This window comes from Halichoeres trimaculatus, unplaced genomic scaffold, assembly GCF_033239565.1.
Source record: "Halichoeres trimaculatus isolate MK-OKI-2021-1 unplaced genomic scaffold, fHalTri1.1 fHalTri1_scaffold_2, whole genome shotgun sequence".
Classification (NCBI taxonomy): Eukaryota; Metazoa; Chordata; class Actinopteri; order Labriformes; family Labridae; genus Halichoeres; species Halichoeres trimaculatus.
In genome coordinates this window covers 7,399,151-7,422,254 of record NW_027437180.1, presented here as the reverse complement: position 1 = coordinate 7,422,254, position 23,104 = coordinate 7,399,151, and the positions used below count along the sequence as shown (strand labels likewise).

Sequence of the window (23,104 nt, the reverse complement as noted above, 5' to 3'; positions counted from 1 at the left end):
ACTTGATTAATCGATGGGATTTTCAGTAGAATACTTGAATACTAAAATATTCGATAGCTGCAGCCCTAGTTATACATTACAGAGACTTCTCATAAAGGCCTTTTCACACCAAGTCTACTTTTCATCTGAAATTGACGCACATCAAAAAGAACGATGATGTCATGTAATATCTAGCACCCTGACACAAAAAATTATGTCCATCATTTTTTTTTTCAGAACAGGTTCAATTTTATATTTTTTTTGTCTTTTTTTTTTGCATCTGCCCAGGTTGTTTTGAGGGTTGTTTTACTATTCAAAGCCGCTGTAGACTACTTGTTGCATCATAATTATGATTTAATTAAACAGGCAGATTGAATTATCAGTGTCAAAAATACCGAGCAAGATGGGCCAACACATTTTCTGTAATTTCGAAATATGTTAAGACAATGAATGAAGACTTGTGTAACTGTGCCTGTCTCAGACATACTGCCAGCTGTTGCTCAGGATCAATTGCTTTGTTGAAATTGATGTTCTTCTTTTTAATGTGTGGTTCCAGTAAAGCTAGCGGTGTATTTAACTCAACCAATAAGGTCTTGAAATACATTATACATGATAATAAAATACATGATAGAAATGATCAGATAATTCTGCAGCTTCTTTACCAGCAGGTCAGACTCTCTTCTTGTCTTGTTTCCAGGAGTGGAAGAAAAATAAATGCATCAGATCCAAAACGCATTATCTCGTCGCTTTGCATCTTGGGAAAAGTTGTTTCAAACAAAGAAAAGTAGTGTTTTTGCTCTCCAAAACAAATGCACACCTTTGTAAAAATCAAATCTTTCTGACAGTGGGTGATGGTACTCATGTAAAATAAAGTCTTCATCATAGAAAAACACCACAGATATCTAATTAGATTGAGCGACAGATGTCTGGTTAATGCTGCTGTGATTTAGGCTGTTCTGTTTGTTTTATATTTACCCTCATGAAGACTCATGCTTTGGAATCTAAAGATACCAGGAAAAAGAAGTAAAGATCTTAAGGAAACATGTTAATGGTTATCGGAGGAAAATTTGTTTTGTTCTGTTTCTTGATTCTTGAGATAATGATATCTTAGTAATTAAAGTGTATTGACTTATGTTTGCTCAGGGCTGCTATACTTTTGCACAGTTTACTTTGAGCTATTGAATCAGCCTCTCAGGTGTGGCAGAAAGCTGTGTCCAGGGTTAATAACACTTTGTTTTTGCTCTGGCTGGAAAAGTGTCAGACCACGTTATCTGCAGTCTAGGTTCATTGCCACAGTCAGGTGTAATTTGTTTCCAGGTGTCTTGACATACTTTCAGCGCTGGTTGATGGGCATTACTGAGTCATCAGCACTGTGACCGCCACCGATATTGGATTTTTGAGAACAATTCAATACTAATTTTGTTGGAGAAAAATCCAATCATTACCTCTGAGGCAGTTGATGTATTGAGCTGGAGTGAGGGGAGAGAAGCTTTTCAATAACAACACTGACAGCTGGACTCAGAAAGCTGGTTTTGAACATAAGACTTGGGTAAAGAGAGCGTTTGGAGGTGTATCCAGCCGTGATGCTCTCTGTATCTGCTGCAGACAGTGCTGAGAGTTTATGTAGAGTTAAAACAGCGCTGGTCTTAAGTGTTGTTCCTTGAAACTTTAACTTTCTAAATGCTGCAAAGGTCTCCACTCATGGTGGGTTAAGATGAGCTCAGTCTCCTTTAGGCCTGTCACGATAACAAATTTTGCCAGACGATAATTTTCCAAAAAATTATTGTTGATATTATTTCATTTTTTTTCCCCCATATTTTCATCGATGTAATTATGATTAATAGGATAATAAAGTTAGTACACCATATCAAATACAAGAATCTTTAATTTCTTAAGAGTCTTTAACTGTAATTAAAAGGTCAGAATCTTTTAAATAAAATAAATTAAACAAAAAATGTAATACATTTAACAAAAACAATAAAACATAGACCTTGTCTCTAAAGAAAAAACAAAACTCCAAAAAAACAACAACAACAATAAAAACTAAAGCCTAAATAAAAGGGAGTTTATACAGTTCCTGAATTGTTTGTAACGTGCTTTTTTCCCAGTCAATCCGTACTGTCTGTCAAACATTTTTAACATTTCTGGCTTTCAACCGTATTGAAGGGCTGCATTTCTTTGTCAATGTAGCTGTCTTTGAGCGCCCACCATTTGGCGCTTTTATTTCTATTTACTTTGCCGACCAAAAGCCTCAGTAAGAGCGGATTGTCAAAGAACAAGGCTCCGCTGCACCTCCCCTTCTTCTTCTTCGTCGCCACTATTTTCAAACAAATGCGACATATCAGCTCGTTGGTGTTCATGAGCTCACACTTTGTTCATTCTGATAAAAAACAAAATATTCCCACACTGGGACTGTGGCAGGCAGCTTAAGAACCGTATCTTTTGTGCCATCACTCATATTAGCGTGTGTTTCCTCCTTACCCCTCAGGACGCTCGCTTCAGCTCTCTCCGTTTGTACGCGTGAGCAGCCCCGTCTTCACCCCAAAGTGAAGCATTTTTGACAGATGCTCACTCTGCTATAAATCGGCTAAATCCGCTATAGAACCTGTGCACCCCGATGTTAGGAAAGATAGACGTAGTGAGCCATCTTCTCATTCAGCCTCTTTGATCGAAAGAGAGGAGGAAAACAAACAAACATGCATGCATGTGTCAGTTTATCGAGGCTGGCAAACTTAGCCAGGATGTTTTTATTTATCGTTTGGTTATTTGATTTATTGATTATCGTGACAGGCCTAGCTGATCTATATTCTGATTTCCTCTCCTCCAATCACAAATTTAGCCGATCTTACAGTCTAACAGTGGATATCCACTCAGGTGTTATACCACTGTGTGTCTCAGCAGGACATGGGATCCCCTAACACTAGCCACCCTGTTCAGAGACATGACACAGTGGATAAAATGCATACAACCAGGGAATTAAGGAGGCATCTAATGATATGGTTATCACTGCAGCATTCAGTGGGTGAACTTTGGCAGTGGGTGTGTGGATGCAGCACACAGAAACCAGTGATTTGAGGTGTGGGTGGGAAGCCGATTCAAGACATCAAACAGACTCCTCATCAAAGTGCTCTTCTTCCAGTCAGAAGTTGGATGCATATTTAATAGTGCTGGAGCGGCGATGGTGGAGGACTTTACCTCCACACAGTGTCGGCGGTGTTTTAATGACGATGCCTGTTTGATGCCGATAGCTTACTGATTCTTTTGAACAAACTGATTAATGACACAGTGTGGAAATACATTAAAAAATACCTGTTAAACACATTTTTGAACCCAAATGTTTCCACATTTTTCATTTGTGAGATCATTTTGAGGTAATTTTGGCATTAACAAGCTCCAGGTGGCTACATGACTTGACTCTTCTGTGTGAAACTTAGATCAAACACTGTACCCCTGATTTTGTGGAGGTGTGTTTGTGCTCAGTCTTTAAAGCTCCTGTGAGGGATGTTTAGCCGCTGATGAAACAGATTGAAATCCACTGTGTTGCTTCTTTGTGACCTATAAAAGGCAAACAGGATCATCAACAACAAGACGGGCAACTTTGATGCAGTGGTTGTACAATCCTGTAAGCACTGTGACAGGGTAGGTGTCAGATCAGCATGCAGAGGGAACACCCTTTGTCTCAGTTAGTGATATGTTTCACTGTTAAAGGAAGCAAGCTGTTTTTGTATTTGTAAACAGGACTTGCACATGTGCAGGATGAAATCAGCTGAGATGTAAGCTTAAACACTTTGTGTGCAGGGGTGCACTAATTGTGACAAGCTTAGCGGTCCTCACAGAAGCACAAAGTAGAGCCAGATTTTGGAAAACGGTGCTGACAACAAGGAGGAAAAATCCACCAATTACAAAGAAGAGAGGGAATACAGCATTTAAAAGCACCTCTTCCTTGTGCTATGTGCACAAACTTTGCTGTATTAATCATAAATAACCTATAGCTAAGCCACGCCCCCTCCACTCTCTCAGAAAAACAATGAACAGCAGTGACAGGCTCTATGGCTGGTGTCATAGTAGGACGCATTTTAGAGGATGCCATCGATGATTTCTGGAGACTGAAAGACCAAATATCTAGAAGTCATCAAACCGTTTTAAACTCCAGGTTGGAGGGATATATGGATCATTATACTGTTGAAAAGATTGATAAAAAGCCTCAGTTACAAGCCAAAACTCCCAGGTACTTGTGCAAAAGTGATAAACTGCATCTCGTTACTATCACCATCTTAGATAACAAGACAGAGAATCAGCATTGTTGTACAAAATAATGTACAATCATCAAAGAACAAAAACTAGAACAAAATAGAGCAATGACCTCCCAACAAACAAAGAGACATGATGAACAACACAGGTAGGAGCTAACGCTAGGCTAATACAATAGAATAGAATAGAAAATACTTTACTTATCCCCGAGGGGAAATTCAGGAGTCACAGCAGAAATTAAGAAAACAAAAGTAAGAAAGTGTATAAAAAGTGCAAAAATGTCCACAAGAAAATAGATGACGACATCCCGTCCATTATTGTCCAGTTCAGCCAGCCTCCACCTCCACAGGGTCCAGGACTGATCCTCCCCAGCAGTCTGTTCAGTCTCTGTCTCCTGGATCCTGTCTGCTCACAGCAGGCGAAGCTCCTCCAATGTGGCATAGGCGTCCGACGTCAGCCACGTCCGTGGACAGCACGATGCCGCTCTGCCCTCCGGCTGCCCCTCTGCCGCAGGGCTAGCACTGCTAGCTTGTCCATCCCACCAGAGATAGATCCCATGTTCCCAACATCGATGGATGGAAGGACAGGTCCACGTCGTCACCTCCCAGCTCACACCCGAGAACCAGCACATCGTCCTCACCTCCTCGTCATCACCTCGAGGGAAATCATCAAGCCTTACACTAGTTAGCATTGACATGCTACAGGCTGCTAACAGCTGATTTCACATGAAAGCAATGCAGCCATGGTTACATGTAGGATGTCCAGACAAACACAGAAGAAAAGTAGTAAAAATATCGCTGAAGCCACAAAACGTTTGGTGTCTGTGACCAACAATGAACCATACAAAGTGATGATCCACTCCAAATACAAAGATGATGAAAAAGAGATGAAAAAAATTACAAGACACGGACAAAGAAGAGAGAGCTGCTGCAACAGGCAGCTACTTGGGCAGCGCCTAGCAAGGAATGAATAATGAACGAATAATAGAGTAACTTTAGCCAACGTTAGAGTTGTAAAGATAACTTTATATATCTTTACAGCAAAGCAACAACATGTTGCCTCAGGTATGATGTCAGCTTACCTTAAAACAGTTGGAGAAACATTTGTTCATTTTATTTTATTCAATTTGAATTGTTGTTGTCTATTGCAAAACTGTATCTAAAGACAACACTTTTCTCAGTTGAGCTGTGTCTTAGGAAAGGGTTGAAACATACACTCTGTTGCCCAGTCTGTCAGGATACCTTGTGTCTGAGTTGTGTGTGCCCCATGAACACTGTTCAACCTTTTTCAAACTCAAAATGTTAGAAAAAACATGCGACACGCGATGGAAAACTGACTTTCTGCGATGCGTTTCAATGGACATCCAGGCAGAGACTGCCCAAGTGTAAGGGAATGGCTTTACGCACTGTGATTGGCTCATTATTTTTGAGGGCGGGACTTAGCCAGAGGTCAATGCTTTTATTACAAACATCTCTATAAACATTGTCTAACAGACAGGTCTAACTTATGCAGTCATGCTTTCCTGGTGGAAAATATTACAATGAATCATTTCCCATCTTTGTTTCTTTAAATGTGTACCCTATCTTCACATGTGGAAAACTGATCAGCCTTTTTCAGCCCTTAACAAAGATCCACAAGGCTCTGATGCTATTATCGCTTTGTAACTTTTACATAACAAGAGGAATTCAAGCGAATACTTGAATTTGATTTCAAAACAGCAATGCAAGCACTGTTAACTTCCTGTATTCCAGCTTTTCTAAGTTCATCTTTCTGTTGTTCCTCACTTCACTTCCTCAAAGTCTGTTTGACTCAACTTTCTCCCTGCCCAGTTCTGTACCTCCGTTTTCCCTGTAGGACCATTTAACAGAAAACCAAAAGATATGTGTGTTTTCTTCTCTGGTGTCTATTAGTGTGGGCTGCTGCTGTGGATGTTTTCCAGCAGATAAGATCAGAGTCAGGGTGCTTGTTAGCAGCAGTGAAAAGACAAACTGTCAGTCTGCTCTTTGGTCCGGCAGCGAGCGATGGGGAACTTTGGGAGGGATGAGGTGGGATGTGTGGGTTACATGAAGCTGATACGGTTCGTGCACGTTGAAGTTGCTGCGGTGGGCCGTTCACAGATCTGTTGTGTTAATTTGCGTGTGCAGCTTTGCACCGTGATGACATGATGTTTAAAGCATCACATCCTCATTGGTTCGACTGGTGCTGCACTGTGGAGTGCTTTGCGTAGGAGTCTGTTTAAGCAAACTGCTCACATATTGAAATCACAGAAGTCAACATTGCAGCTTTGGTTTCTTACTTTCCTGAATAAACATACAGACTGTTTGTTTATATACCAACTGTTGCCTCTCTTCCCCCAGCTCCCGTCTCATCTCTGTCTGTTTTCTCACCTCTCTCCTGCAGGTGAATGAGTTAGGTAACGTGCCTGTACCAGTAATGCTGATGCCAGATGACTTTAAAGCCTACAGTAAGATCAAAGTGGACAACCACCTATTTAACAAGTAGGTTTACAACAGTCTGTGCAGTGTTTTCTTCTTCACACCACCGTCACTTCGAAATGACTGAAAGATTTCCAATGTTTCCTCAAGTAATCCCATTTTTCATGTGTAGGTGTGTTTGTTATTTATCAGCTCAAAAATGACAAGTTGTGCCAGCAGCAACTCTCCTCACTCATTACCTCCTCTTTTCTGTGAGACATGCTGCATTTACAAACAGTGTTAGCATCAACCAAGTGATGAAGAAGAGGCTACTGAAGGATGATGCAGGGTAGAAATGATTGTTTCATTTTTGACCTCCAATGATAAGAAAAACAGCTGAATTAAGTGATTTGAAAATTTTCACACTGTTTTGTTAATGGTGCTCTTGTTTTGCTGAAGACTGAGGCACAGTGGACACTTTCTGCTAGGGATGGCTTCATTAAATAGAAGTCAAACAGTTCAAAGGTGTTACATGGAGGAAACAAAGAATAATATCAAATACTTTAATTTGACCCACTACTGAGATTAGAAAACATCAAGGATTCAAGGTTTTTTTAATTTTATTAATTTGTAGATGGACCAACAGTCCAGACACATTTGAAATCTTGTGCGGGGCTCTCTGAGTCAAAGACAAAAGATATAATGGATATAAAGATATGTATAAAAGATTTAAATAGGGTATATAAAAAGTTTTAAATAGAGAAAATAAATGATTTAAATAAATAAATAGTAAAAATAAATAATAAAGATAGATCAAAGCACTACATCTTCATATGTTGTAGAAATCTCTTAAAGGGGACATATTATGCTGATCCCTGATTTAATACTTACATATAATATAATAAATTTGAAAACAAGACCTTTCATCCCCTGAATTTTCAAAAAATGAGATATTGTATTTTTTCTGATATCTTAGAACGAGATTTGATGCCTCTGAAAATAGGTCATTGCCATTTGGCCGCGACATTTTGACCGTCCTGACGACACGAGGATCCTTTCTTTTTATTGGAGTAATCTGATAAAGCAGCTCCTCCTCTGTGATGTCAGTTAGTCACACAACCGCCACCGAGGGATACACCCACCAAGAGCCGAGTAAAAACGTATAAACTAAACATGTTACAGTACCGGTTTGACTCACCACACTGAAGCGTCCTGAGATGATCTGTGTCAAGGTGGATTTTCTTCCTCCTGAGCTGCAGAACCGTCTGGGTCTAACTCGGGGTCTAATACAAAAGGACGTATCCTACACTCTGCCATTTTATTAGTGCTGTCAATGCCTTACGGTGAAGTTTTGGCAAACAGCAAACTTGCTCGGTCTGCTCCATTCAATGTGGCGATTTTGTAAATACTGCCATGCTGCAAAAACCGCCCCCTGGCTCTACCCCCTCCGCCCCTCTGATAGAACTGACCAATCAGAGCACAAAGGGCTGTGACGTTGCGAGGTTACTGGAGGTCATTCTCCAAACGGAGCGTTTCAACGAGATCTTCAGAATGGCCTAAAATGAGGATATTGAGAACGCTATTGTGGGGCAATGAAGGAACTAAATGACTTGTACTGAGGGCAGAAATGCTTTACAGGCATCCTAGTCTGGCATAGTGAAAAGGAGAAACAAGCATGATATGTCCCCTTTATTCTGTATGAAACTGATCAAAATGATCCTTGTGATCTTTATGACTTGCTGAAATGATGTAGTCATCACATAAGGATCTTCTTATTGGTTCATGATAGGAGGAAGAGCCTCAAACACCAAGGTTTGCCACCCTATCAAGTCTACAGAGGGCTGGCCAATCAGGGGGAAGGGGGTTTATGGAGCCCGGAGCCTTAAAGAGACAGCAGCGAAAACAAAGGCTGAAAAGAGGATTTCCTATGACACCAGTTAAAGAATAATAAGGATTTTTTTTAAGTTTATAAATTATGTAAAGCCACTGCTGTGGTTACTGGAAGGACAGTATGAGACCTGAAATAAAGCACATACCCCCTCTTTAATGTTGAAAGTAGAGCAAAATCTTGGCATATGCATTTAGAGAAAGGAGTTTAGCAGATGCCTTTTGCAGATGCGTTGTTGTCTTTGCAGCAGCAGACATCCAGCCATCAGCAAGCAAACATATTTTGCCGTAACTCATGTAGAGCTACTTCTGGGGCACCAGAGAGGCAGAATGAAGACTTTAAAAAAGCAAAGTATCCCCTCTTTAAATTAAAACTTTTGTTTTATTCTTTTCCTTAGAGTGTAAGGCAGCAGAACTGGCAGTTTTACAAAAAGAAAGCCTGAAAAAGTTAACTTAATTTAAGAACAAATTAACTGAGTTTTTCACGGGGCTCCAGAGTAGACAATATTAAAATAAAAAACAATAACCCCTCTTTAATGTTCACAAGTCAAGCTTCAGAAACTTTAGAAAATTCAGTTTTAGGATGTATGGTTGTCTTTCTAGGAGTGGGTACATACGAAACAACCAGTGAAGAAACATATGGCACACATTATTCTTCCTTATTATTAATTTTGCTGACTGTGTGCATCTGTGTGTCTGTTCTCTGTCAGAGAAAACCTGCCTAGTCGCTTTAAGTTCAAAGAGTACTGCCCCATGGTGTTCAGAAACCTGAGGGAGAGGTTCTGCATCGATGACCAGGACTACCAGGTGAGCTGAATACATGAAATCAGAATCACAACAGGAGAAGATTTCTGCTCTGAAGTAAGAGTGTGTTTTGAATTTCGCTGGCAGAACTCTCTGACGAGGAGCGCTCCACTCAACAGCGACTCCCAGGGTCGCTTTGGGAACCGCTTCCTGTCCAGCTACGACCACCGCTTTGTAATCAAAACCGTGTCCAGCGAGGACATCGCTGAGATGCACAACATCCTAAAGAAATATCACCAGGTAGAAACCTTTCCAATCACTGCACAGAACACACACACACACTCACACACACATTAACAGAGAAACAGCCGGCAGAGAGTTTATGACTCAGTGCTTCAGTATCAGTAATGTGGTCAAATGTTGGCTATGATTAATAGTTCTTGTTCAGCCGCTGACAGGCTCTATTGTCTTAGTGCTCAACAACATTACATAAAGGATCCCTGCAGAGTTAAACCTGTTTGAAACACAACAGTAATTTCACCTTGCAGAACATAGTGTTTGCTTGTTTACTGCTGTATTATTTATTACTTTGTAGTTTGGGGAATTGAGTGACTTTGATGTTTTTTAATAGCGAGTTTTTATTTGTTCAGCAAACCAACGAAAAATATTAAAGCCGCTGTAGAGCGGCTCTTCACTGCCTGGCTGTACGAGGTAAAATCATTTTATTTATGAGTACAGGCTGGTGGCTGAGAGGAGCGTAAAAAGGCACGCAACTGGTTTCTGGATCTTACTCTCTCACAAAAAAAAGTCTCTTTGTGGATTATCAACATGTTGCAAAAGCAAATACTTAGAGTGGACGTACTTTGATCAGGCACATTTTATCCCTGAGTGTTACACCACCAGAAACCACAGCCTGTTATCCGGCTGCAGGATAAAGCAGTCTGCTGCAGAAGTTCTCCAAACGTTGGTCTTTTTGCTGAAATTAAGACTGCAAAGTGTTTCACAACAAGGCTCAAATTTGAAACCACAACAACTGCCCAATGATTTTATTGTCTGGCTTTTTAAAGAGCGAGAGAAATGTAACGGCATCAGTCTGTGAATAAATTAACAGCTGACACACAGCTCCTTTGTTTTAATCCAAAGTCGTGGTTCATGTAAAGAAAGCAGGGCTGTAGAGATGGTGTGAGTGTGACGGTGTTATTTCCAGTATTAATCAGTTCTCATACTGTACATTTGATTCCTCACTCCCACACTTAATGCTCCACTCTCTGCTCTCCTCCCCTGATTGCCTCCAGTTTATTGTGGAGTGTCATGGCAACACGCTGCTCCCTCAGTTCCTGGGCATGTACAGGCTAACGGTGGACGGGGTGGAGACGTACATGGTGGTGACCCGGAATGTATTCAGCCATCGCCTCACAGTGCACCGCAAGTATGACCTGAAGGTGAGTTACACTGGTTAGCCCCCTGTTTTACAGCACGTCTCACTGCAGCTGTAACTGCATTACTGTCAGACAATCGATGTAGGGAATAAACACGGTACATGTTGTACTTGTGGGCGGCAGACAGCATGAAGAGAAAAGATGGACATGCGAGCAGGATGTTGAATTCTCAGGGGGACAGTTTGTTCAGACTGACCACAAACATTCATTCATTCATTCAGCGTTACACCAGAAGTCCTCTGCAGACAAATCTTTACTAATTCATCACAGCATACAAACATGGAGCTCTCCTCACATCCTTCTCATCAGGAGGGAAAATACCAGCTTTATTGGACCAATCAGAGAGGAGCTTTAGGAAGTATGACTCAGGATGAAAAGTATTAAAAGTTGATAAATCAATTTTGGGAAAATTAAGGGCCTTAAAAAGTATTAAACAGTCTTAATTGTGGTTTAATGAGATATTAAGTTTCATAGGTATTCAAGCTTTGAACCAAAAAATATCCATGAATATTTATTTTCCTCCTTGCAACTGTTCCCTGATTGGGACGTTAAACATTCAGCCAATAAAGTTCTAAATTAGAATAGAATAGAAAAGAATAGAGTTACTTTATTGATCCCAAACTGGAAAATTGTTGTGTTAACTGCAGAAATCAATGGAGTCAGAGGAAAAATGTAAAAATAAAAAAGAATAGAATAAAAAAAAATACATAAAGACTCTAGTTACAATAAAATACAACAATAAGGATTGTGAGCGGTACAAACACCAGCTATAAATTAACGTCATTTCTAATTTCATAAAGATAAATTAAATACAACATTAAAGCAAATCACACAATCTCCAGCACATGTCCTAAATTTTAAAAAATGATTAAATAATTTCTCATTTTCTTCAGCAAGTTGGCCTTGAATAACTGCTGTTTCTTGTTGGGGGAGTGTCGATAAACCTGCCTTTAGTTTCATTTGTTCTTTCAAGCTTTATTCCTCCTCAGCTTACATCATTTCTGTAAAAATATAAACTACAACTGTTAAAAAGTGGATGCCAACAACAACTGAAAGTTGCGATAAAGTCTCACAACTTTTTTAAAGGTTCTTGAAAAAGTCTTGAAAAGGTATTGAAATCAACCTCAGGATTTTAGCATATACCCTGTGACTGCTTTGTTAAGTCTGTGTTATAGCTTCTCAGGTTTTCAGTTTCACAAAGAAAAACTGATCTTAAATCTGTGTAATTAGCTGGTTCATATAGACGTCAATGTCTCTATATAATTATAATAATACGATTTATTTATAGAGTGCTTTTCAAAAACTCAAAGACGCTTTACAAGATAAAATCAGTATAAAGAGCAAGTTTAAAAACGGATACAAATAATGAAATAACAGTAAAAAACATGTATAAAGAAGGAAGACAAGGCAAAAACAATTCAAAGGTGCAGAGAAAAAGCAGGGTCAGGGCAGGAGTTTGTTAGTTAAGTTAAAAGCTTTGCGAAGGCAGTGAGGTCAGCAGTATCACAGAGGTGTTGTGGGAGTGAGTTCCAAAGGGAGGGGGCAGCAACAGAGAAGACTGTGTCCCTCCAGGTTCAGTGCTTAGTCCTAGGGACGGTCAGGAGGTTTGCAAGTGAGGAACGGAGGGTGCAGGACGGGGTGTAGGGGTGGAGCATGTCAGTAAGGTATGGAGGGGCCTGGTTGTGGAGTGCTTTGTGGGTAAGGAGGAGGATTTTAAACTGGATACGGTACAAATATGAATAAAATATATATCCAATCCAATCCAAACCACTTTATTTATATAGCACATTTTAAAAAACATTTAAGTTCACCAAAGTGCTGCACAGTTAAAATAACGTGATTATATCAATAAAAGAAATAAAATCAATTTAAATAACACATAGAAACAAATAAGAGTCATAAAAAAGAGGTTAAGACCATAAAAGACATAAAAGGACACAGATCACACAACTCTCATGCTGAGTTGAAAGCCAAAGAATAAAAGTGAGTTTTAAGATGCGATTTAAAAGTCGTGAGGGTGGGGGATGTTTTTGTTTTGAGTGGCAGATCATTCCACAATTTGTGAGCCACCACCGAGAAGGCTCGATCACCTCAGGTTTTTAAATGAGTTTTAGGGACCACGGGGTGAAAGTGATCAGCAGACCTCAGGGACCGCGAGGGGGTGTAAATATTTAAAAGGTCGGAGATGTACTGAGGTGCAGAAAAGCGCCACCCAGAGGGCAGAACAGAAAAGTCAGATGAGAGAACATGGCCAGGCTGATCAGTTATCCCCCTGGCTTCCTGGACCACATGACTCTTCCAAAGGGAGCTTAAGTCCATCAGCTCGACTCCAGTGATCTTGGAGCAGACTTTTACTATCTAGTTCAGACTGTTTCTGTCATTAACAGACAATCTGTTGAACCAGCAGATAAAAGAACATGTTAAAAGACTTTCAATAAAATATGCCTTCATAAACACTAAAAGAGTTCAGCTTCCACAACAAGTGAATCTTTGTTGACCCTGTTTAACTATTGACTCAGTGTTTCGGATGAACTTCGGATCAGAGTCAACACAGTCCCAAGGTACTTGTAGGAGTCAACAATTTGTACGTCTTCACTGTGAGTCATTTGGCTTCGGGTGAAGACCCCTGGCCAGTTCTCCTAAAGTCGATGACCTGTTCTTTGGTCTTTTAGACCTCATGGTCTAGGAAGTTGTCATCACACCATTTGGCATCCCAATGGCTTGACTCAGAACCCTGAAGGAGACAGCAGAACTGTACCATCTGAGATTTTGACCAAATAGCTGCTCTCTTGGTGAGACCTACAGCTTTCTGTACAAGATAAAAAGCAGTGGAGAGAGGACACAGCCCTGAGGGGAACCCGTGTTTGAAGTTTAAACATTGGATATGTGGTCATTCACTTAAACCTGCTGGACTCTGTCAAAAAATCTAAGAGCAACAATAAAATCTGACCAGGTAATTTAAAACGAGGGAAGAGTCTATCAATTAAAATATGAGGCTTCATTTTATTAAAAGCTGATGAAAAAACAGCAAATTAAAGTCTGGCATGAGATTTTATTTTTAAGGTGCCTGTAGACTCTAAGATAAAGAGCTGTTGGCCTGTTTCACTCATGTTCTCTCTTATGCAGCAGGCTGTTTAGCTCCTGGAGCTCTCAGCTTGCTCTGTCCCCACCGCCTGTTTCACAGTGACTGGGTCTCCTTTCAACTCCTCACATCTAGCATCATTAAAAAAGTGTTTTAGATGTTTGAATATCGTCTCCCTTCACTGTGGCTCTTGGTTCCAGCTCCGTATGTGTGTGCTTCAGTGCCAACCCTCACAGCAGACCAGTTAGTCAAAAACAGTCAAAAAACAAACAAGTGATAACGTGAACTGCTGCCCAGCAGTGTATCTCTCCGTGATTCGAATGCCTTTAACTTTATCGATATCACACTGGTTCCTGTACAGAACATGAAGACGCGTATTGTGCAACAAAAAAATCAAATAACACAACTATAAGGTTCAAATCTGTCAGACTCTTGTGAAGTGAATGAGATGCAGCCCCTCTCCTCTGCAGAGAGACAGACTGAACACAGGAGAGGAGAGCTCTGGAAAGCTTCACATGTGTGTCATGAACATGATTTATCTTGTTGCCATTGTAATAAATTAGTATATTCCATGAAAGAAATTGGTATGGATAGTGATGGGCAGGAGGTTTGAAAATCTGTTTGACTGAATTTATTAGAGGTATAGAACCAAACCACTGGTTTAACCTTTTTATAAATAAATAAATAAATAAAGGAATAAATAAAAATACAGCAATATACTGTAGAACCACCACAGTCTTAAAAAATATTGTGATATTTTTTTTTGCCATACCACCCAACACTAGTGCATACTACAGTTTGTGAAAATAAAATAAAACAGCTGTAAAATTTGTGTGATGCGCCATTTTGTGCCAGTTCCAGCTCCTGCTATGATGCTGCGATGTGCCACTACCTGGGCGTTAACCACTACAGATGACAGATGGCATCTTTTGTCGTTTGTCAGTATTTTGATTCAAAAAGTAGAGATAGAGTTGTGTGTAGGTTGTATCTGGTCAAACTGAGGTATAATCTTGCTAAAATGAGGAGGTCATCATATAAGGATTCATGATAGGGTGGGGGCCTCAAACACCAAGGTCTGCTTAACGCTCAGGTCTCCAGAGGGCTGGCCAATCAGGGAGAAGGGAGCCTTGAAGAAAGCTACTAGGGACAGTACAAAGCTTTAAATTAAGTACAGTACCCCCTCTTTAAGGCACCAGAAAAGCCAGTTTTACAAAATGAAAGATGTGATCTTGAAGAAGTGAGCCATTGATTTAAGGACCAATTAAAGTGGTTTTCTTTACATTAAAGTCTGTTTACAGTCAATGGTGAGAATCTCTGCATGTGTGAAAAAAGACATTAAACTCTATAAAGAGATGTGTGAAGTCAGTTTGTCACCTTAAGTGTTGTAGTTCGCCCGCTCATCAGCTCTGCTTCAGGCTAGTTTATGTGAGTATGAGACCCGGGTACCATAGAAACTGTTCATGACAACTGTTCTGTCCACCTACAATCAGATTCCTGGTGTAAAGGCCTGGAAAATATCTTGCTTTTGGATTTTTTCTCCTCTGCTCCTGACAGCGTCAGATCAGGTTTATTACCAAGCAGGCTTCCACACACAAGGAGTAGTTTCTGTGTTGTGACGTGAAAGCATCGCAAGGGACAGTAGAATAAGAAATTTTACTCAACTGCAAAGAAAGCTAAATGGAGGCGGATTAAAATACATATAACTACTGGGAAGAATAAAGAGCTCATAATTCAACATTTCATTGCAAATATCTTGCAGTATAAATGATGAGATCTGTAATCTTCTGTTCATAAATATGATTATAGATATACAAATAATATTGTTTTGATGAAAAAAAAACTACTGTTTTTCAGCTTCAGGAGAGCTCTAAAAAATATGAAACCTCAATGAAAAAGTGATGAACAGAAAAGTTATAGATGACTCTGGGAGTTCTGTGAAGCGTTTTGCAGAGGTGTCAGCATGAGGCTGATAGTGGAGAAATACTTTGGGGGTTTCAGGAGGTTTTTAATCCTGGAACAGTCACCACTGGAAGGGAAAGCTGGGTGGTCAGGCTGCATCCATCTTCTTGTCAGCTTGGTTCCACCAGAAGCTCTGAGCTTCACAGACCCAGATCTCTGAGCAGGGGCGGGCCGTGACGAAAGTTACAGAGGAAGCCGAAGTGAACAGCAAATTTGACTCAGTGTTAAACTGTTATTTTCAGGCAACAAATGACTGTTATGACTCTGCTATTTGACTGACTTCTCATCAGTCTCAGTGTACGTGTTGAAAAGAGGGCAGCGTCAGAGAGAGACAGTAAGCCTGAGAGTCACATCAGATGTCAATATGACGAGCGTATGAACGATGCCGTGCCTGTGAATTGGTGAAAGCGTGAGGGAGAGCTGTGCGTGTGTGCTTCAGGGTGTGTGTGTGCTCAGGGCCATGGCCCACTGTACTCTGTGTTAAGCTAGAGAAAGCCCACGCAGAGCGGGTGAACGTCTTATAGCTTCATTACAGAAGACAATGAACTCATAATGGCAATCATACGGCAAGTGTAACAATAACTAGATATGAAAAAAAAATTTCATCTGTTGCTTCTACCGACATTGGTGATGCTTCTTATTGACCCATATTTATTTCACTGTGAACTATAGCATTTGATAAGTAGCTGTGGACTAGGACTGAATAATTTCAAAAATAATTTAATTGGGATTTTCTTTTTTACCAATATTGGGTTTGTGATTTGGCGGGCATTTTTATTATTATTATTATTATTATTATTATTATTATTATTATTATTATTATTATTATTATTATTTATTTATTTATTTATTTATTATTTTTTTTTTAGGGTGGGGGGGGGTGGGGGGGGGGGGGGGGGGTGACTTAACACTAGGGATGTCCCGATCCAATCACGTGATTGGAATTGGGGCTGATCACGTCATGTTTTAACGATCAGAGTTTGGGGGAGAGGGAATCGGAAAAAGCCGGGGTCCTTCGTTCTGTTCTTGTTTGTATTTCAAACATATATAATAGCAAGTTATCATTCATTTCAGAATAGAACTTTATTTGCTATTATAACAAGTACAACAAAATTGCAAACAAGAAATTGCAACCTTATTGTCACACACATACAAGGTTATCTTGTGGTGCACCACTGAGAAGCTTTATTTTAATTTTGTTGATCCAATACTGCACTAAGTGGAGAAAAAAGAGCCATATCCATGTTGGCTAGAATGATACCTTCATTTAAATAAAATAAAAAAAACTCAAAGGACAACTTGTAGGAGTTTTCTTTCTTTTTTCCTAATGCATTGCTGTAAGATCGGATCAGGAAATATCTGGATCGGCAGATACTCAAAAAAAATCGGAATCTGATTGGGAGCAAAAAAACGAGATTGGGACATCCCTACTTAACACGTGCGATAAATCATTCTGTAGTACACGACAAAGGATACTGTCAACATATAAACAATTCTGTCCTTTAGGCCAGGCCCTCATGTTATGATGGAATGACATGAACTGGTGCATGAATTGATACAAATAACTAGGGGTGCACCGATCACAATTTTCTGGCCGGTCATGGATCTTTAAAAAGCCTGACCTGCCGATACAGATTTTTATTTTTTATTTTTTATAACTGACAGCATTTACCTTCAATGTTCCAATCTTATTTTATTAAAAATCATTGAACAATACAAGGCAAGGCAAGTTTATTTATATAGCACATTTCAGCATAGCAGTTCAAAGTGCTTTAGAACAAATGAAAAGAAAACAATTAAAATTCAATTAAAAAGCAGATTAAAATTAATAAGATACAGTGAAACAATAAAATCAAAAAAATAAGTTAAAATAGATTTTAAAACAGATTTTAAGATAACAGTGCAGAGTTAAAGAGAAGATGTTAAAATGAATTGTTTAAATGCTCTAATAAAAGGCAACTGTTAAAAGGTGAGTCTTCAACCTGGATTTAAAGGAGCTCAGAGTTTTAGCAGACCTGCTATTTTTTTAGCAGCTTGTTCCAGATATTCGGAGCATAGAAGTTGAATGCCGCCTCTCCATGTTTGATCCAGACTCTGGGGACTGAAAGCAGACCTGATCCAGAAGCCTTAAGTAGTCTTGATGGTTCATATGGGATCAAAAGATTATTGATTTATTTTTGCCCTAGTCCATTCAGAGCTTTGTAAACCAATGGGAGTGTTTTAAAGTCTGTCCTCTTACCAACAGGAAGCCAGTGTAAAGACCTCAGAACTGGACTGATGTGATCCAGGATACCTGTGAAACAATAAAATCTTTATGTTTTAACTTAAATAACCAATAAAGTGTCTTGAGTTTTAGGTCTCAGAGCAAAAGGTAACAAAGGCTGGCTGTCAGACCTTCCTGGAGGTATACATCAGTTTCACATGTAAGGACGGGCTGATCAGTACCAATCGATCAGCCAGCCAATTGATCTGTGCATGTTTACAAATATCATATCTTTATTTTACTATTACAGTCACAGTAGAATATTGAGTGGTTGATTTAACTTCAAGCCTTGTAGATGTGTGATATTTTTTTTCCAGGAAAACTAGCATATTGACTTTTGTTGGCTTTACAAGGAAGAATGAGTACAAGCTACTATATCCTCTCCAGGTCTGTGTACATGAAGCTTTTTTTTTCCATTCTTTCTTTTTTTTTTTGATTGTGGCCTTTGCAATTTGAAAATTGCGCTCTATTAAATTGCGATGTTGGTTTCCATTCTATTAATTGTTCAGCCCTGCTGTGACTATAGACAGACATTACCCAATGATTTGATTTCTCTCTCCAGTGTGGCTAGTAGCTGCTGTGTGGGCAAGCTGCTCACGGAGGACCAGTTGCATTCAGTGTGGGTGTTGTTTGTAACAGTTTCTAATTGGTTGGACACCAGGTTAGATCTAGCCTCCCTTAAGTTTTTTAATGATGCATTAACCTTTAAATGATGAGCCTTTCTTCAATCTGATTGGTTAATATAAGCTGTTTTCTTCTCTAGGGGAGGCGATGTGAAGCTGGCCTCTGAACTGACAGTCAGGGCAGAGGGCATGAGACAGAGCAGTAAACAATGAGCACTTGACAAGCAGGGTGCTGTTTTGCTCCTTGAGCTCCATCAAAGCAGAAGTACACTGATGTAGAGCTTTGACAACAAGGAAATAAAACAAGATACAAAAGATTCATTAGTGAAGCTTTTTGTTTTTTGTCTTTTTTGCAAGGCTTCCCTCAGCGACCACCACTATCTCTGAGCAGACTGTTCAGACATCTACAGAGTTGCTTTTGATGATGACACCTTAACTCAGCCAAAGAAGACTTAAAAAAAAGGAGCAGCAAAATTTCTGCTTCTGCCTCATCAGTGAGGGTATAACTGTGGGTTGGATGCTGTGAGGAATCACTAATGTGGATGTAGGTTGCATCAGTTTTTTTTTTTTTCGAATAAAACTGATTTTTGTGATTCAAAAACTGTTCTTTAGATTATGAAGTAGAACTGTTATCTCTTTGTAGCTCGAGATGAACAGCTGGTGGGTGATGATTTGATTTCTGATTCGTAACGGATCAATCAGAAAATATATCTGCAGCGTTTCAGATTGTTCTTGTCAGAGGAAGAAAACCAGTGTGTGGTTTAATTTGGACGAGGAGAAGTTTGGAGTGTCCTTGAACATTTCACAGGAGGTTTGAATTCCAGCTCATTGAGTTAAAAACTCTGGGTTTGTGCTGAATATATCAAACCAGTAGTTTCTGAACAGAGTGTGGTCACTGCTGCTTTACTCCCTTTCTAAAAAAATAATCATTCATAGTACGAGCCTCTTCTTCTTCTCTTGCCAAGTGCTCTCATGAGAAAACAGCCTCACCTATCCAATATTGACAGTTTAAAAGAAACTGTCTGAGTAACAGTGGGTAATGTGCTAACATTGCGTTTGAGGCGTCTCGAGCTGCCTTCATCTGATTCTATTTTCATCTCATTTCTCTCATTTTTTAGGGTTCTACGGTCTCTCGGGAAGCCAGCGACAAGGAGAAGGTGAGTTATTTCTGCTCAGAGATGTTTGCTGACATGATGGGACCAAAATAAATGCCCTCAGCTCAACTCGGAGGCAAACTTGTGAAATGGAAGAGAATGAAATGGGTAGAAGTAAGCAGATACTGTCTAGTGATGCCTCTGCTGCTGCTGCCATCATGATGTTGTTGTTGTGTCACTGTGCAATGTTAGTTTTCTTATCAAAGTGTGAACGTTCATGAAAAACCTGGTCATTGAATTCTTAAAAACAAGGATTTCTAGGCCTGGGGAAGAATTGGAAAAATGAATAACTGCGGGAGTTTTAGAGAAGTCCTGAGAACTTGTTTTTCAAGGACCTGCGCATATATTCATATATTCTGTAAGCATTTTTTATGTGTCAGCATAACTAGAATATTTATTCTGTTTTAAAACCACATTTTCTGATACACTTTTTTATTTCTATAATGATCTTATCCTTAATATTTGCACATACACACAGATTTTTCAGGGAATATACGGTCGGGAAATTTACCTCAAGAACACTGACATGTGAAGAAATGTGTACAAAACATCAAGAACTGTGAAAAGACAAAAAATTAACTCCCAAAAATTTTCCAATCAGAACAAAACTCGATGATTCCCCCATCTTTACACGTTTTTGACTTAAGCCAACATTTCTATGAGTTTAATTCAGTTGGCTCCCATCAATATCTGCTAGGGATAGATGAGAAAAATTCTCACTTGGTTGGGTTTTGTGAGCTGTTCCATCCCTAATGTCTACAGACATCCCTTCAGTTATAACCACTGACTGTGTCCAAAGATGTCATTTGTGTTTTTTTTGGGGGGGAGGCGGGGTCTGGCAGAGCTCGTCTATCAAAATCAGGATTGTAAACTACTGTCGGTGGCAGCAGTGCTTTCTCTGGTTGAGAAATCAACTTAGATGTGAAAAGAAGACGTGAGATGACAGACATAGCAAGACGTTGCAGATCGGAAAAGTTCAGACAGCTCACACTGGAACAGACAATGTGCTGATGTAGTTCAGAGAGAAAGAGCGCCGCGATCGTGAGAAAAGACGACGCAGATCATGGAGAGGATCAAAGGATGGAGCTTCTGAGACAAGCGCAATCTGAGAACTGCATTTTCTCTGTTTATTAGATCAAAAACAGAAAAAGATGCATGAAAAAGGAGAGTCTACTCCTCTTTGGTAGTTTTGGTGTTTACATAGTCATAGAAAACAATACTCTGTGGGTCTTCAAACATCAGTCAAGATGCTCTAAAAATGGCTGGCAGCCAATGAGTTAAATGCTGACACTTAGGAATATTCAGATCTCTTCTACTTTCTTACAGTTGATGATGAAGATGTGAACTGACGTTTCTCAGTGTTTGATACCAAAATACTATTTTGTTTCCTCAGGCTAAAGAACTTCCAACTTTTAAAGACAACGACTTCTTGAATGAAGGCCAGAAGCTGCAGATTGGAGACGACAACAAGAAGTACTTTTTGGAGAAGCTAAAACGGGACGTAGAGGTGAGAAACACAACCAGGACGTGACCCTGTCAGTTGTTGTTTTAACAGGCCTCAAAGCAAAATGTGACTTGTCTGCTTTAAAGCACAACGTGCCACGTAAAGGCTTCTGGCAGGGGAAAAAGCTCAGGTTAAAATCGGCTCTGGATCAAAAAATTCAACACAGGCAGTAAATCAGTTTGATGCTGTTAAACCAAAACTGTCTAAACTTTCTGACCTTCAGGAGTGCGTTAGAATAAATGGACCCAACCTCCCTTGACTAGCAAACAGTTCTGAAGTTGACTTCCTCAGAGCAGACAAAACCTGTGTTCAATGTCTTAAAAATCTGCACTGCATGTTATTCCTCCAAATTTAGGTCTTATTCCCTGCAAGTAAACCAAGAGTAAAGATAGGGGATATGCTATATATTCTCAATATATCACAGATTGTTGCACAAGATGTATGAAAAGACTGTACCATTGAGTACAAATTGTTAAATAAAGACATCAGTATGTAATTCTATTTCGAGGGAAAGAAGTTGCTTGCATATCTTGTCAGTAGCAGATTATGGGGTTTGCAAATGAAAATATTTGAAATCCAACTGCAGGGGGTGTTTGGTTCGAGCGCCCTGGGCTTCTGCTGCACAAAAACACTGCTGTAGGGGTAATTTCTGCCCTAAACCTTGTGATAGGACCCAACTTGTTCCATCCCAGAGGATCACTTTAAAGGCAACTTTTATTTTGAAATTTACCTCATATCCTGACATCACTTCCTTCTGACGGTTTAGGAGTGGAGCCTCCAAGAGAGTCTTTTGAGAGTGGAGGTCTCTAGCTGGACTATCTTGGAACAAACTGGACTTTTGAGTTGACGTGTGCTTTGGCACGTTTCAAAAGGCCAGAGTGACTGCGCCCTGATTGGCTATTGTCATCCTCAGAGAAAATAATCATCCTATCATAAATATCAGACAGACGAGTCCGTGAGATGATTATGGGGCTTAGGATTGATCTGTCACCCACTGAGGCCAACATTGGTCCCTGACCAGCTTTCTCTGGCCACTGTTGGGAGGGCCAAATTGGGGTCATATTGGCCTGAGAATCCTGTAGCGTGAGCCAGGCTTCAGACTCAAAGTAAGGAGATAAATGGAAGCTTGTATGAACAAATCTGGAGGGTTAAATTTAGTTTCATTTTGAACACAGCCAACTCTTGGAGTAAATACAACATACTTTTTAATTTTGCATGAAAAACAAGTTTTGGGCTGTCTTAGATTTTTTTTCATAGCATCAGCCAAAATCTCATCATCTTGTCCATGTTGTCTATCTTCCTGCCAGTTCTTAGCCACCCTGAAGATCATGGACTACAGTCTCCTTGTGGGCATCCATGATGTAGACCGGGCTGAGCAGGAGGAGATGGACGTGGAGGGCACAGGAGAGGAGGATGAGTACGAGAACGACGGGATGGGTGGAGGCGTGCTCACCGGCTCCTTCGGCACTCCTCCCGACAGCCCCGGAAACCCTCTCAACTGTGGAGGATTCTTCGGCCCCGGGGAGTTCGACCCCTCCGTGGATGTTTACGCAATCAAGAGCCACGACAGTGAGGGTGGTCTTAGCTTTTCATTCCACTCTGTTAAAGTAGCTTTGGCTTAAGAAAAACCTGAACTTCTCCATTTAGGAAGAGGGAATTAGCATATAAATAGGTTTTAGATGTTCCTTTTCTCCCTCACATACTGAGCAGAGCAAAACTCTTTCCATCTGTAAACCAAGGAGTGGTCAAATCTGCAGTCGTCATGCATAATAATAGAAATATGTGTCACTCAGAGCCACACCAAA

At 40.0% G+C, this 23,104-nt stretch overlaps 1 protein-coding gene across 3 annotated transcripts in view; it reads left to right on the top strand.

Moving 5' to 3' along the window:
• LOC141807535 (phosphatidylinositol 5-phosphate 4-kinase type-2 beta-like) overlaps positions 1–23,104 on the top strand; it is a 29,475-nt gene that overhangs the window by 2,248 nt on the left and 4,123 nt on the right. Inside the window, exons 1-8 of one of the 3 annotated variants that reach the window (XM_074693647.1) lie at positions 5,071–5,074; positions 6,630–6,728; positions 9,242–9,338; positions 9,423–9,575; positions 10,571–10,717; positions 19,760–19,798; positions 21,189–21,302; positions 22,607–22,874. In XM_074693647.1, the coding sequence (XP_074549748.1) occupies positions 6,664–6,728; positions 9,242–9,338; positions 9,423–9,575; positions 10,571–10,717; positions 19,760–19,798; positions 21,189–21,302; positions 22,607–22,874 (883 nt within the window). In that variant the 5' untranslated portion in view covers positions 5,071–5,074; positions 6,630–6,663. Of the gene's footprint in view, positions 1–5,070; positions 5,075–6,629; positions 6,729–9,241; positions 9,339–9,422; positions 9,576–10,570; positions 10,718–19,759; positions 19,799–21,188; positions 21,303–22,606; positions 22,875–23,104 lie in introns of those variants that run through there. The other 2 variants (XM_074693628.1, XM_074693639.1) reach the window with 2 other exon arrangements.